The sequence below is a fragment of the Dioscorea cayenensis genome, chromosome 19, assembly GCF_009730915.1.
Source record: "Dioscorea cayenensis subsp. rotundata cultivar TDr96_F1 chromosome 19, TDr96_F1_v2_PseudoChromosome.rev07_lg8_w22 25.fasta, whole genome shotgun sequence".
Taxonomy (NCBI): domain Eukaryota; kingdom Viridiplantae; phylum Streptophyta; class Magnoliopsida; order Dioscoreales; family Dioscoreaceae; genus Dioscorea; species Dioscorea cayenensis.
The window spans coordinates 13,510,631-13,525,318 of record NC_052489.1 but is presented as its reverse complement, the minus strand read 5'-3'; the positions used below and the strand labels follow the sequence as shown (position 1 = coordinate 13,525,318).

Below are 14,688 nucleotides of genomic sequence, written 5' to 3'. Positions count from 1 at the left end.
TTCACCCAATTTTTTTTGAATATTTTTGTCCGATTGCTACTCCATGCACTTGTCTCGCTCATTAAACCTATGGAAACTCTAGTTCAGCATTCTTGAGATTCTCTAGTGCTAGTTTTATATAAAAAAATTCAAAAACTCAAAAAATCAAAAAATTTCAAAATTTTAGTTTTTGTGTATATAGGAGGTGAAAAGAGCTACCACCTATGTTGTATATAGCTACTCTCATAAGTTGAATACTTGTTATGCCCTAATGAAAGAAAGAGCTATCTCATGGGATAAGTGAAAGCTACCACCTTGAAAGTGTGAAAGCCACTCGGGTGGCCACTCGGAAAAGGGTTATCTTAGATGTTATATGAAGCTAATGCCTTTTCTTTTTATCTGTAAATAAGTCCAATTGTAATAAGAACTTTGAGTAGTGGATATAGTGTTGACAGGAGTTGAGTTCTTCACACACACACCTGCTTTCAGATTTCATTATTTCCTTCTTGATTGGATTGTTTGCTAGAGCATTGATTGTTTCATCTAGTGTTTGCCTCTCTCCATGATTTTAGAATTGTGTTCTTGTACTTTTGTGATGAACCTGAGGCTATACACTTCTCTTATCATTCCACTAAATTCAATGTTTATTTTTGTTTGAGAACAAGCAAATGCTTAAGTGTGGGGGAGTTTGATAAGTGCTTGAGTGAACATATTTCTTTGTATGTTTTATAGCATTGAGCATCACTAATATCATGTTTTATGTCTCATAAATTGTATTTGGTGGTCCTTTGTGCAAATAGGGTTGTAAAGGCATATTTTGGGAAGCAAAGATAGGCTATGAAAGCATATTTTGGGAGTTTTTGTGCAATATAAGGATCAAGCCACAAGTGGAGCTCAAATCCATGGGGGTGTGTGCCAACTTCTAAGGAGGATTGAAATTAAGTTGTAAGTTGGAAGGGCACAAAAGCAACCACATTTTCATGTCTTTACATGTGTGAAGACTTCAAGGATCTTCCCAATGATGATTAGACGACAAGAAGCCGCATAGCCTACCACACGGACATGTGCCCGTCTACGTGCCCTCAAGAGAAGAGTGTTGGAGACTTGTTTTTAAAGAGTACTATAGAAAAGTGCTGTAGCAAAACAATGTAGCATTAATGTAACAAAACACTTTTCACCAGTGTTGGTTGTGATTTATATAATGCAAGTGTACGCTATCGCAAACAAGTAATATAATGATAAGAGAGTATCATCTCACGAGGATTGAGTTTATTAATTACCAAAATCAGTAACCCTAATTCTACTTTACTAATGAGATTGGAGAGATTTAATTTAGAAAATCTAATTCAAGGACTAGAGAGAGAGAGTTAGATAAGGAGAAATCAATGTCAAGAGATTCTAGGGTTTCCGAGTTCACCTAAACTAATTCCACCTAGATCATCTAGTTCAATCAATCAATGTTTGTTACTTATGTTGTCATCAAATTTCCCTAAATTACATATTGATCTTTCTCAAGCATCAATATCATATTCCACTTGATAAGTCAACTTCATCTCTGAGATAACTGTGAACCTATGGAACTCATTAAGCTCTAAAAATTTATAATGATGCATACAACCTCATAAATATCTCTATCTTATGATGATGGTACGATATTTCATAGTCTGACTACATCATAGCCCTAGAAAAAGTATTTAGAACATAATAATTGCAAAGTTTGACATATGAATAAGGTTCATAATCAAATAAACAAAGAAAAACTAAAAACTAAAGCCTGGCAATGAATCCGCACCGAATCTTCGCTCTCGGTCTCTTGATCTATCAAATTCTCCTCCCTTTTCGTCTCAACCCTAGCCCCTTTTATAACATAAAATTTGGGGTAGCGCCTAGGCGCCAAAGACTATAACGCCTAGGCGCTATACTTTCTATGTTGCACCTCTTGATTTTGTAGCGCCTAGGCGCTAGATTTTCTATTTTGCTTGTTCCCTCTATGTTGAAACTTTGCTTTTCTTCCTCCAATTTTGTGCCTTTTACATGTTCTTCCTTCAAATCAATCTCTTTATTTCCTATAATGCAATAACAATAAGATTAGGAGTAAAATTAGTTCAAAATAATTCAAATTTAATTCATTATGAGTTAAAGAAGGTCTATATATTGAGTGCAAATTATACTTATCAACCAGATCGGGTCAAAATTCTACCCGGTGGAGGAATTTGCAGCCCTCCCAGGCTAGTGGAAGTTGACCCTGGCGGATCAAGGCACGGGACAGGCACGAGCTGGGTATTTTAAATAGCTGTTTTGACGTATTCTTTGGGGACATTTTCATAGTGTTTGAGAGGCAAAGTGGCTAGGGTAGAGAAGGTCTTTGGCAAATTTGGGGGGTGTTGTTCACCAACTTTGATAGATTCTTTCTTCGTCACAGCATCAAGGAAGCCTTCGGTAACCTAGCTTTAGAGACGAATCTTTTACGACGTTGAGCGACCCATCAAGGCTATCATCACGAATTCAAAGGGGTTTTATTCCATGGTTTTCATTGATTTTCATTGCATTATTTGCTTTGTAATTTGCCCCATGAAGGGCTAAACCCTAGTAGGTATTTGGGCATATGAACCCTAGGATCTTATCTTGATATTGATTTACTTTGTGTTTTCTATTAAATACAAGTTTAATTGAGTTTTAATCTTGTTTTCTCATTGCTTACTTGCCCTATTAATCTTCGTGGTTGATTGGTTTGCATGAGTTGTTTGCCTTGGTGAGAGAGAGAGGTCTCCATTAGGGCTGAACCCCAAGATTGAAGAAGGTTGAGAAGGTGAGTCATAAGATAGTGGAGTGTCCCCTTTCTCCTCTGATTAGTACATTCTATCTCTGTATTCCCTAGTCTTTATGCAACCATATTTGGTGTGAGGCGTGGGATTGAGAGATATCTCTGCTGGGATCTTGTAGGGAGTTAGAGATCTTTCACCTAGAAGTACGGTTAAATCTATCCTTAAGAATCGGATGTACTCCTAGGAATCCCTAGAGACTATTGCAATCATATGTGATGTGAGGTGTTGAGATTGAGCGATTTCTCCACCGGAACCTCGTAGTGGACTAGTATTTGTGATCTGGAGACATGGACCGATTATTCTAGGATTTCTTTGACTCGATTAACTCAGTTTAGAGACACTTCATAAATCTTGTGCTTCATGTTAGATCTAGGGGAAGCATTGCTCTGGTACCTCATCTTCATTGATTGTAATCTCCCTCATTTCTACTCTTCTTTGCTTGCTTGTGGCAATCATATTCTTGGGATGGAGTTCATTTCACCATATTATTGATTCCTACTGGAAAACTTAGTAGTAGTTACTACTAATACTTCCATTCCCTGTGGATTCGACTACCCGACTCATTGGGAACTTTATTACTTTGACACCCGTGTACTTGTGATACACGCACATAAGAAGTGTGTCAATGCTCGTAATGACCATCCAGAGGAGTCTACAATCACAAAATACTTATAAGGGCGGTCGCAAAGAGCAAAACAGTGAAGCTTATGATCCAGCACTTGCTGCCGTAAGATAGACCGCAACACAAATAGAAGACCTTACGGATGGGGCTTACAACCGTAAGCGGTCCCGTATAGCTCATGACTGTCTTCTCCATCTCCCTTATAGCCTAGCCCTTACACCCATAAGCATCCCATAAGCAATTGAATATAAATAGAACTTATGAGGATTTTTAGGTCATTCTTTATTCTATCTTTCTATTCTCTGGGGGTGATTCTTGGAGGCGATGTTGAGGAAGAAAAGAAACGAATTACCATCACCTAAGGAGCGATTTGAAGAGGGATTTAGATCTATATTCAAGGGGATTGAAAATTGTAGCCGTCAAGCTCATCTTGGCGGTGTGCGTGGAAACTTCTCCGACAATTCTTCATCCTAGGGATTGAAAAGGGGGTTTTCATGGCTTTCATGTTTTCCTCCATTATTTGTACCTTGAATGCTTGGCCTCCATTAATGGAGGGCTAATTTGTAAATGTTTGGGCATAGTTGAACTCTATAGTTTATTTTCTTTACTTTGGTTGTTGGATCTTTGATACTTAATTGATTTCTTAGTTGCAATCATATCTATTTGACTCTAATTATGTAATTGAATTCTTGATTACTAATGAGATGGAAGCCCTAGTAATCATACTTCACATTACTACATGATAAGAAGAAATTCTCACCTAGCATAGACTTATCGCAAATCGAGAAGATAGTGGATACACCTCTGGTTAGGGTATCTAGGAGACTTTGTCTCCCACAGTCCTTCAAGTGGATTAATGATAATTTCCTTACTCTTTGCAATCATGTGGAGCGGATTTTAGGAGAAATCACATTTATGCTCTGTATTCGGATTAGAGGAAATCTCTCTCTTTGGGGAGAGATTATCTACTTAAAAGATCATCATTAGTCCACAATAAAGTTTCATAGAGTGTTAATGCGATTGTGTGGATGTCTGTATCAACTCTGCATCTATTTAGTTACACTTCACCAGAGAAATCAGGGTTTTGTATATTTTTTAAAACCTTTCGATTCAAATAGGATTGCATGTTTAGACAACCATTGTTATATACCTTATAACCCTAAAACGATTCTATGCCCAGACATCACATTCTTCCTTGATTTCTCTCCTATTACTACCCGTATTTCTTGTGTTCATTTTCTTTTATTTACACACATCACTCGACCGTTTAGGCTATTTTTCCGGTCTTGAGTCATTACTAGTATTCACCTCATTCCATGTGGACTGACACTCTGCACTTACACACACTTTATTATGTGATCGGTATGTACACTTGTGCCACTATCATTTATGCTCATGATTTACAACTTGTACTTTGAAAAAAGAGAACCAAGTACCAATTAACACAAAATTAACTATAAAGGACAAACTAAGTATATCAATTTGATATGGAAGAACATGCTCATTCAAACACTTATGAAAAAACCCGAGATGGAACTGGTGACCTGATCGGATCCTTGGTCCGGGTTTGCATTTTTTTTATTCATATTTATAAAAGTGATCTTCCATTAATCCTTACAAGCCGTTATGCCAACTGTGATAGCTCAACTTTGATAGCTCAGTTGGTTAATGTAAGGTTTTTAATACATACACTGCGGTAGATCTAGAGGTCAACTCTTGACAAAAGGATGCAAGTGTTTTTATTTTTTAGATAAATTTATATTTACTTTATAAAAATTCCATATTTTCTACCTTTTCAGAAATAAAAATTCATGCTCCTCTTAGAATTCATTGTTGTCTATGTTTTTAAAATAATTATTATTTTATTTTCATGCAAGTGATTTTTATTATTAAGTATCTATTATGTAAACATGTGGACCCCGCCAGCCTGGTGGACCTACACCTTTCATTTGTCTCCTTAAAAACCTAGTTTAAGTGCTAACCATGGTTGCTTGACCCCCTTAATCCCTTCTTCTTCTTCTTGTCACCTTGCTGGGAGTCTTTCTAGAGAAAGGATTTTCCGGAGGGATTTCTGGATGCCATCCCGTCAATGTCCCCTTCTTGGCCGAATGTTTACACCCCCATGGTCATCTCCCCTCTTCATTCCTCCATCTATCTTCTTTCTCTCCATTCTCCTACTTGTTTTACTCCTTGGAAGTTGAAGAAGAAGGTCATCCATCACCGGAGTTTGGATCTCCGCCGGTGGTCTTGGCATCCGGAGGTGAGGAGAAGAAGAACAAGTAGGCACCGGCCTCCTTCTAAGGCAAGGTAGGCTCTCTCATTCTCTTGTTGATGATGGAGTGTTTACTAGAGTCTTGAGAGAAGCTTGTGCTTGTGAAAATCTTAAGCTTAATGGTAGATTAGTTTCTAATTAATATGCATGTTTTGAAGCTCTTAGTGAGTGATCTATGCTCCCATGTGTCTATGGTTGCCTTTGATGATGATGTTTGCATGAAGAGCTTCACCATTTTAATTTATGTTTGGCTTATCCTTGCATGGAGATATATATTTATTTTTGCATGCTTGAAAACATGGCTAGTGATTGTGTAGGAAGCTATATATTTGTGTGTGTATGCTTACATTTTCATGCAAGAGATTAAATAGTTGGTCATGCTTGAAACCCAAGCCAAAAACCCAAGTTTTTGCTTGCCAAATGAGTATATAGTTTTGTAGTTTTGGCATGTGTGTTGGGCCTTGCAATTCCTGCACCCTTGGCATGACTTTCTAAGGCATTTTTATTTTCTTTTTGTTACCAGAAATACTAGTAAACTTGATCCCTCTCTTGAGCTTTGCATCCCTACTTGTTTGCATGGAAAACAAAAGACTAGAAGCCCCAAGATGTGGTCCGGTTGCATGTCATGCTTTGATTATATAAGCATCAAGTATAGTATAGATATTTTCATGCACATTGATTCTTTGGCAACCTTTTTAATATGGTAGCATATATATATATATATATCCACACATGTTGGTCCTGCCACCTTAAATAATGTGATAATATATATATATGCATGCATGCATTGATTTGTTACTTGTGCTAGAAGACTTATTTCCATCCTTGTTTCTCTCACATCCTATTCTTGTTCTTGTTAAAAATCATTCTATGTGCTTGTTTCACATCATTGTTTTACCACTAGTATTAGTATTATGTTAGGTCTATTTGTAGACACTTTCAAACTATTGTTGCTTTAATTAGGTATTTAGACTTAGTTCGATGTCTTTATTATAGGACCACCGTGAGGAATTTATTTGGATCTCAATTGGGATTAGACTATTGTCAAGTAAGTGATCCCTTAAACCCTTGTATTTAAAAGTTTGTTAATTTTAAATTTATTATTTATTTACTTCTGTTATTTCTTTTTTTGAAATTTTCTGAAAATTATTTGTGTTTATTCTTTGAAATTTATGTTGGGGAATGCCATTACATTTTATTTCTTATATCTTAGATAAATAACCCCTAGACTTAGTGGGAACATAACATTTTTATCTTACCAATTTTTATGCTTATTTGTTTTCCCTTATTAACAATATTTTTATAATAATATTTTATTTTACTATCCAATCATACAACATGATGATTTGGAATTAAAATCTTAGTCATTCTAATAGAATTAGAGGGTTGGCGGATTTTGGGTAATTATTTATTCATTATTATTATTATCATCATTTTCTTTATGAGATGTTTTTAAGTGTTAATTTACATTTCTTTACCTCTTAATGTGGGAGTCTGCCAGGATTTGGAAGTTGGAAATCTTTTGTGTATTTAGCAATTATTTTAATTATTTAATTGTTTTTAGCATTTGTTATTTATTTATTTTATTTTATTTTTTGTAATATTACCTGATTTTTTGGAAGATACGGGTGAAATTTCTGTATTCTTGACTTTGGAATCCGTATGAATATTTTGGTCTCCAAATGAACGATATGCAACCCTGTCAGTGGGGGGTTAAACCCTGACCTTGTCGAGAAGTAATTTTTTGAAAATGAGACTACAGTTTCGCACTGTGTCCGTTCGGTGAAATAATCAACGGCCACCAGGTATTCAGTCTCGGGTCACCGAGGGTAAATAAATGATTTTTGTTATCTTGGCTCGGGTATGTCACCGAGGATAAACAATGTTTCTAAATGAAAATGCATGGTTGGATGTTCAATATCGGCTCTGTCCACACCATTGACTCTGTAGTTTGTCCACTTTGTCCAAAAAAAAAAAAAACATTCATGTGCTATCTTACAGGTCAATATATATTTCATACGATATATTACTGGGTTTAAGTCGGTTTAGTTTTAAAGTAATCATGTTTTATGCAACGTACAATCTTCTTAATCTGTTTCTGGCACAATAATATCCTTGTCGTGATTTTGTTGACTGCCTAACACATTTATGATTTGTCTAATATATTTAATTAATAATCATCCAGTTGATATGCATATTTATAATCTGTCTACAACTATCTAGCTAATAAATCAATTGATCAATTTATATTGTCTAAAACGTAAAATTGAACATTTATCTTATTTTTATAAACATCAATACCTAAATAAATTTTATTTTCCAAGAAAAAAATAAAATGATTGCAATATATATAACTCATATGTGATATAAATTAGATTTTTATTCATTGATATTTTTATTATTTTAATTTTAATTTTTTTTTGCATATAAAACATCATGAAAAGTGGAATTCATATATATATATACACACGCACATATTAATTTTGGATTCTTAGGTATCTTTAAAATTTAAAAATATTTGATTACATATATATCTTTCTGTTTAAAAAAATAATAATTTTACAAAACCAAAGATAATGTATTTATTATAAACTCAATTAATGATTAATTGTAGAGGTTGTTGGTAAATATGAATTTTTTGGTATACACCTAAAAATATATACCTATTTTTTTTATTAATCAATTAACTGATTAATTATTAATAATTGTTTGTAAATATATAATTTTGATCATCCGATTTATACATACTCACCCAGGGGATGAGGGGATTAGACTACTTGTTTCCACAAACAAAGATCCCGTTTGGTACTAATGTGTCATAACAAAACACTTTTCATAGTGGGTCCACTATCATGAGACCAAGGGCCCTTCAGTTTTATTCAAAAATGATTTAATTTATATTGTTATCAAAGTTTTTGGAAAAGCAAAAATATTTTCACCTTTTGAGGTTTTATTGAAAATTTGAAACAAAAAACTACATTTGTAAAAATTACTTTTTGTTAACAATGCGCTAAACATATTTTCATAAAATTCTAGAAAATAGAAGTTCACAAAGAGATATGTAGTTTCTAATATTTACTTTGAGAATTTTGTTTGTTTTGTTTAATCACCTCATGTTCGGATGTATTTTATCTTTTGTGCATGCCTATTTTAATTAATTTATTGAAATTTAGATACTGTGAGTTCCGCCAATATGATTTGTAGTTTAGAGAATACTCAAACACTAATAGAAAGCTCACACAAATCAAGCAAAAAGAAGACACACAAGATTGGTAACTCTGTTTGGTGTCTACTTGCCTATGTCTGGGAGCCAACCCCCGAGATAAACAATCCACAAAAAGAAGTGAAAGTAGATGAGTATAAACACTTGTCACTCACTCTCGTAAATAAAGATCACTACCCTCTCTAGATTGTCTAGTGCCTTTACACTCTCCACCTTAAGAGTCACACACAATCTCAGAGCAAGGTAGTTTATATAAACGCCTCAACGTCTCAAATATAACACATAACTCTTTTAGAATCTCCGTGGCTACTAATTTAAAAACCTTCCAAAATTAGTTGTTGCAACTCCTGTTGTAACATGAATTGTAACATGGCCCTAACTGCTGACTTGACTGAGTTCTGGTTACGTTGCGAACGACCTCAAGACTCATTAACCTCCCGGTCATGCTTGGTTCGAATCGGTGCAGCCCAATCTCTCGATCCTGACTACTGGCAACTAGTCTACCTCCTCAGTTCCTCGCCACGCAGTCCCCTCGCAAAGGGTACTGAAACTTACTAAACTTGATCTTCAATTCACCCAAGTTTGCCCTTCAAATCTTCTCAAAAAAGATCTTCAATCAATGATGCCAACAATAGGCATGTCTTCAAATCTTACCCTAAATAACTTTCTATCATACCATTGATAGATATTTCTTCAATTAAGCTCCATCCATATTTAGTCATCAATCAAATTACCTAAATATAGTTTTGATATGATCTTGCCTTCAAGTTGTAACACATTGCCAAAAATAGCTTCTCTAAGATCTTCAAGATATTTGTATCCAAGTCAAGACTCCTTTTTATGTCACTATGCTTTGCCATGCTACATCACACATGTTGTCATGTCATCTTGACTATGTGTCAAATCATGCCAATTATAGTGCAATTGTACTAACAGATACAAATATAACGGTTTAAAATTGAGAAAATTTCCTTGTTATTTAATGCTAAAACCTTGTGTTAATTGATTTATTCCAGTAAAATTATTGAAATTTTATACTCCATTCTTTCGGTTTTCTTTTGTTCAATAAATTCTTTCCATTCAATTTCTGGTTTAATCAACATGGTTTCGATTGAAAATTTTCAATTTATTTTTGTCTCGGATCATGCAAACATGTTTAAATTTCACCGAATCACTAATTCTTGTTTATAACATTACAAAAACGACGTGAAAAGTAAGTGTTAACTTAGTCTAATAAGTGCTTAAATTAATAAATAAATAAAACATTACATTGCGATTTATTGGGATTCACTGGGATGCAAAAAAAAAAATAAATAAATAAATAAATGAAGCCACTACATAATTCAAAATCATGCTCAATCCCTTATGAGATTCAGTGCACCAAAACAAAAAGGAAAGCAGAAAAAGTCTTATATTTGTTTGAGATTTATGGTTTTTTTTAAAAGAAAATACTAATTTCTTTGTATGGATGAAAGGCAAGGAATTCGTGGCATGTTACATAATGAACAATTAAACAATGCAATGAATTCTCAACAACACCCCTCTCTTAATATGCAGTTACTCCTTCCCATATACTTTCTCTTCACACCTTCCTTTTTACCTTCATCCATCTCCTATATATCAGAAACTTGTTGGCCACCCTATTCTCAGTGTTTTCTTTAATAATTCTCTGAGTTTTGAGTGAGAGAATATAGAGAGGGAGAGGGAGGAGAGAAAAAGAGAGGTTGTCTTCTTCTTTTCATTTTGTTTTATTTTTCGTGTATACTTTTATTTGTTTATTTTTATTTATGTTTGATGAGAAGTGCAAGCAGGATGGTGGCGCCTGAAGAACACGTGGGAGAGGAGGCCAGGGGAGAGAATGAGATGCTGCAAAATGGGGACCATGGCCAGGTCAGTGAGTCAGAGACCTTTGACAATGAATTCCTATTGGTTGACTAGCCATTAGATTATGTGTTTGATCCCATTTTGGTCTGAACTTGACCATGGATTTTTGGAAGATAGAAGGATATCTTCAAACCTTTATTTGTTTTCCATTTTGGGAAGCATTTGGACTTTTATTTAATGGGGGTCAGAAACTTGGGGAATGCGCCCTTTACCCTTTGTTTTCTTGTTGTCTGTCTATCATCTTTTTTTAGTGTTTGTTTGGTTGTGTCTTTGTAATGGAGGGTAGGAGGAAAAGGGTTAGTTTTCCTTCTTTACTTTCTTTTTTACTCTTACTGTTACTCTTCATCTCTAAAGGATTGTTGTGTTTTTGTTGTAGAATGTTAGTGATGTTAGCCAAGGGTCTCACCAAGAAATGGAAGATACTGATATTTTAGACACCGATGAGAACGAACTTCAGAAACTTTTAGAAGATGAGCTTGAAGAAGACAGTGAGTTTGGATCCAGTACTGGTGAACAAAACCCCAGGAGGGTTGCCAGGAGGAAGAAATTCCATCGCCACACTCAACGCCAAATCCATGAGATGGAAGCGTGAGCCTTTTTTTTATCCTCCTCCTCCCTCTTCTTCTTCTTTTATCTTTAAGGAACTTGTTGGTTTGATGTGTTCATTTATTTTGTGTTTAGGTTATTCAGAGAGTGTCCTCATCCTGATGACAAGCAGAGGAAAGAGTTAAGCAGGGCATTAGGTTTAGAGTTACTCCAGGTCAAGTTCTGGTTTCAGAACAAAAGAACACAAATAAAGGTAATAATAATGATAATTCATAAGTTAATAAAAGTCAAATACTCCGAAATTCAAGTCAGCGCTGACCATGCTCTGGAATGACGTCAAACTATACTGGTGTAATTACTATGCAGGGTAATAGCCGACAAACCCTAACAAATAATCTACTTTGTGTTTCCTCAGGCTCAGAATGAACGGCAGGAGAACTCTCATTTAAGAGAGGAGAGCGTGAGGCTTTCTTCAGAGAGTACAATGATGAGAGAGGCCCTTAGACAGGGATTGTGCATCAACTGTGGTGGCTGCCTCGCTATGGGAGAATGGGCTTCTGAAGGAAATGACCTTCGTGCTGAGAATGCCAAACTAAAAGGGGAGGTGATCACTCAGTGGATATTAATCATGTATAACTTATTAGTTAGCAACTCGTTATCATGCAAACTAATTAACTATTTCATTGATGTTTTTTCAATGCATACATAGATCGAGAGGATATCTGCAATTGTGGCAAAATACGTTGGGAAGCAACCAATGAATTCTCATCAACATTCACCTCCAGTGATCCCATGCTTGGGTACTGGTCTAGGAGTGTACAATGTTGGACTGGAGCTGGTGGAAGGAATTGGCATTGAAAAACAGGTTATTATTGAACTCGCCGTGGCCTCTATGGATGAGGTCATTGGCATGGCACAGCTCGGAGAGCCTCTGTGGATGTCTCGCATTGATTGGCCATTGGATACCCTTAATGAAGGAATCTATAACCAGAGTTTTCTTAAAGGACTTGGAATGAAGCTCACTGGTCTCAAGACTGAGGCTACTCGACAAACTGTGGTCGTCCCAATGAAGGCTGTGAACATAATTGAGATGCTAATGGATGCCGTAATTAAATGTTTCCAATCTAGTTTTAATAATAATCTTGTGACAATATTCTAAGTACAAGTTTATTTGGTTTTACTTTCAGAATCGATGGATGGCTTTCTTTCCTAGCATTGTCTCAAGAGGTGCCACCTTGGATGTGTACTCCCGTGGAGCTGCTGATAACTTCAATGGTGCATTACAAGTGGTATATACATACATTATCTATATATATATATATATCTCTGTGTGTGTGTGTGTGAATGCTCGTAGTATATTTATAAATGTGTATGTATTCTTACCATGAATCGATCTCTTTTTTACAGATGTCTGCAATGTTTCAAATGGCAACTCCCTTGGTTCCAAGTAGGGAGGGGCTGTTTGTCAGATATTGTAAGCAACATGCAGAAAAAACATGGGCAGTTGTTGATGTTTCACTTGATGGTTTGAGGACGAACCCTTCACTGACTTGGAGGAGAAGGCCATCTGGGTGCTTGATTCAAGAGATATCTGAAAGTTTCTCAAAGGTAAAGTAATAGAGTACTCAAAAGTGTTTCAGAACGAATATCTTGATCATGTATGTAATTGATTTGGTTTTCATCTGATCACAGGTAACTTGGGTTGAACACATGGAAGTGGATGATACTGATGTTGCAGAGATATACAAACCACTTGTTAATTCCGGTCTTGCCTTTGGAGCACAGAGATGGGCTTTAGCACTGAAACGACAATGCCATCGTATTACAAGTGTGAACAATGATGCACCTGTGAATCAAATTGGTGGTAATAATTTTATTTGAATCTTAGTTTCTAAAGTTTGAAGATCTATTATAAGTTTCAATAAAAATTATAATTTTCAGTATTGACATCAGTGGTGATGAGAAAGAACTTGATGAAGCTGAGTGAAAGGATGGTCAGAATCTTTGCAAATGGAGTGTCTTCAGCAACCTCTGATCAGTGGTCACTTGTGGCTGGAACTGGAGCAAATAATGGTGTCAGGGCCACAACTCAGAAGAGACAGAACCAGCGAGGTAGTCCTCCAGGCATTATTGTTAATGCAACTACTTCGGTATGGCTTCAGGTACCTACAAGAAGGCTTTTCGAATTCCTGCATAGTGAGACCTCTCGTTGTCAGGTATACTATAACTCATCACAGAACTAGTAAATTTCATTCCTCTTCATTAAGTATGTCCACTCAATGGTTCTTGAATTCATAGTGGGATATTCTTACAAAAAATGGAGTGATTGAGGAAGTGAGTCAGGTTGCAGATGGTGGAAGTCATGAAAACTGCATCTCTTTGCTCCATGTTAAGGTGAGCTTCTAATTATAATCTAGTTAGTCATATGATCACTAACAAATTAACTTGGTGAGTGCGTGGGATTGCTAGAATGAATCTCTGCAGAGCAGCGTTATGGTGCTACAAGAAAGCAGTATGGATGCATCGGGAGCATATGTGATCTATGCTCCATTAGATGATGCTGCAATGGGTATGGTTTTAGACAACGGTGACCCGGATTTGGTTGAGCTCTTGCCTTCAGGTTTTGCTATACTCCCTGATGGGCTTGTTGGCGTTCTGAATGAATGGAATACTGCTGCCTCACTATTGACGGTCTCCTTCCAAATTTTACTGCATGCTGCCCCTTCTGAGAGGATCCCAGTGTCATCCATTTCCGCTATTAACAACTTGATTGCTGGCATTGTTGACAGGATCAAGTCTGCTGTTTCTAGCTGAGATTCTTAAACCCTTGGGTATCAGAAGTGTGTGTGTGTGTGTATATATAAATGATGGACAAACTATGAAGTTTCTTGCGTTGTATGTTTCTAATCTATGTTGTTTGCTGCAGAAGATGGGGTGGGCTTTCAAGTGAAATAAATGAAGTTGGAAGTCAAGAGCGCACCTTAAGTTCTTCTCACCAAAAATATTGGAAGAGTGCTGGTTCGGGCATTGACTTCGAATATTATTACTAGCTAGCTAGTTTTTAATTTCAAGCCTCTGTAAATAGTTGTTTTTAATTTCAATCCTCCTGAATGTTGTTTCTTTCTTGATATCCTTATCAATAATAAATCTACATGTTATGAGTGCTCCTTGGTTCACAAACATTGAATCAGTTTTGTATTTCCATATTTATAATATTACATTAATATTTATTTATGAAATAACTCCACAAGTTCATTGAGCTTGCCAGGATCTTCAATTGTGGAGTTATCATCACAAACATCTTAAGAGACGGTAATAAATTGGTGAAAATACTTTT

General features: G+C 35.7%; 1 protein-coding gene across 1 annotated transcript; it reads left to right on the top strand.

Moving 5' to 3' along the window:
* Positions 1–10,749: 10,749 nt before the first annotated feature.
* Positions 10,750–14,361, top strand: LOC120284062 (homeobox-leucine zipper protein ROC7-like). Its single transcript, XM_039290883.1, has 11 exons — positions 10,750–10,811; positions 11,182–11,393; positions 11,487–11,604; positions 11,767–11,955; positions 12,061–12,456; positions 12,539–12,640; positions 12,759–12,959; positions 13,044–13,215; positions 13,293–13,567; positions 13,650–13,745; positions 13,821–14,361. Exons 1-11 carry the CDS (start codon positions 10,785–10,787, stop codon positions 14,163–14,165), a joined length of 2,133 nt encoding a protein of 710 aa, XP_039146817.1. The 5' UTR covers positions 10,750–10,784; the 3' UTR covers positions 14,166–14,361.
* Positions 14,362–14,688: the final 327 nt, after the last annotated feature.

What these genes read in the sequence shown, in the direction of transcription:
- LOC120284062 (XM_039290883.1), top strand. Translation starts at nt 10,785, where the DNA reads ATGCTGCAAAATGGGGACCATGGCCAG. An exon ending in ATGCCAAACTAAAAGGGGAG is followed by an intron (nt 11,956 to 12,060) that starts GTGATCACTCAG and finishes ATGCATACATAG; the next exon opens with ATCGAGAGGATATCTGCAAT. An exon ending in TTGAGATGCTAATGGATGCC is followed by an intron (nt 12,457 to 12,538) that starts GTAATTAAATGT and finishes TTTTACTTTCAG; the next exon opens with AATCGATGGATGGCTTTCTT.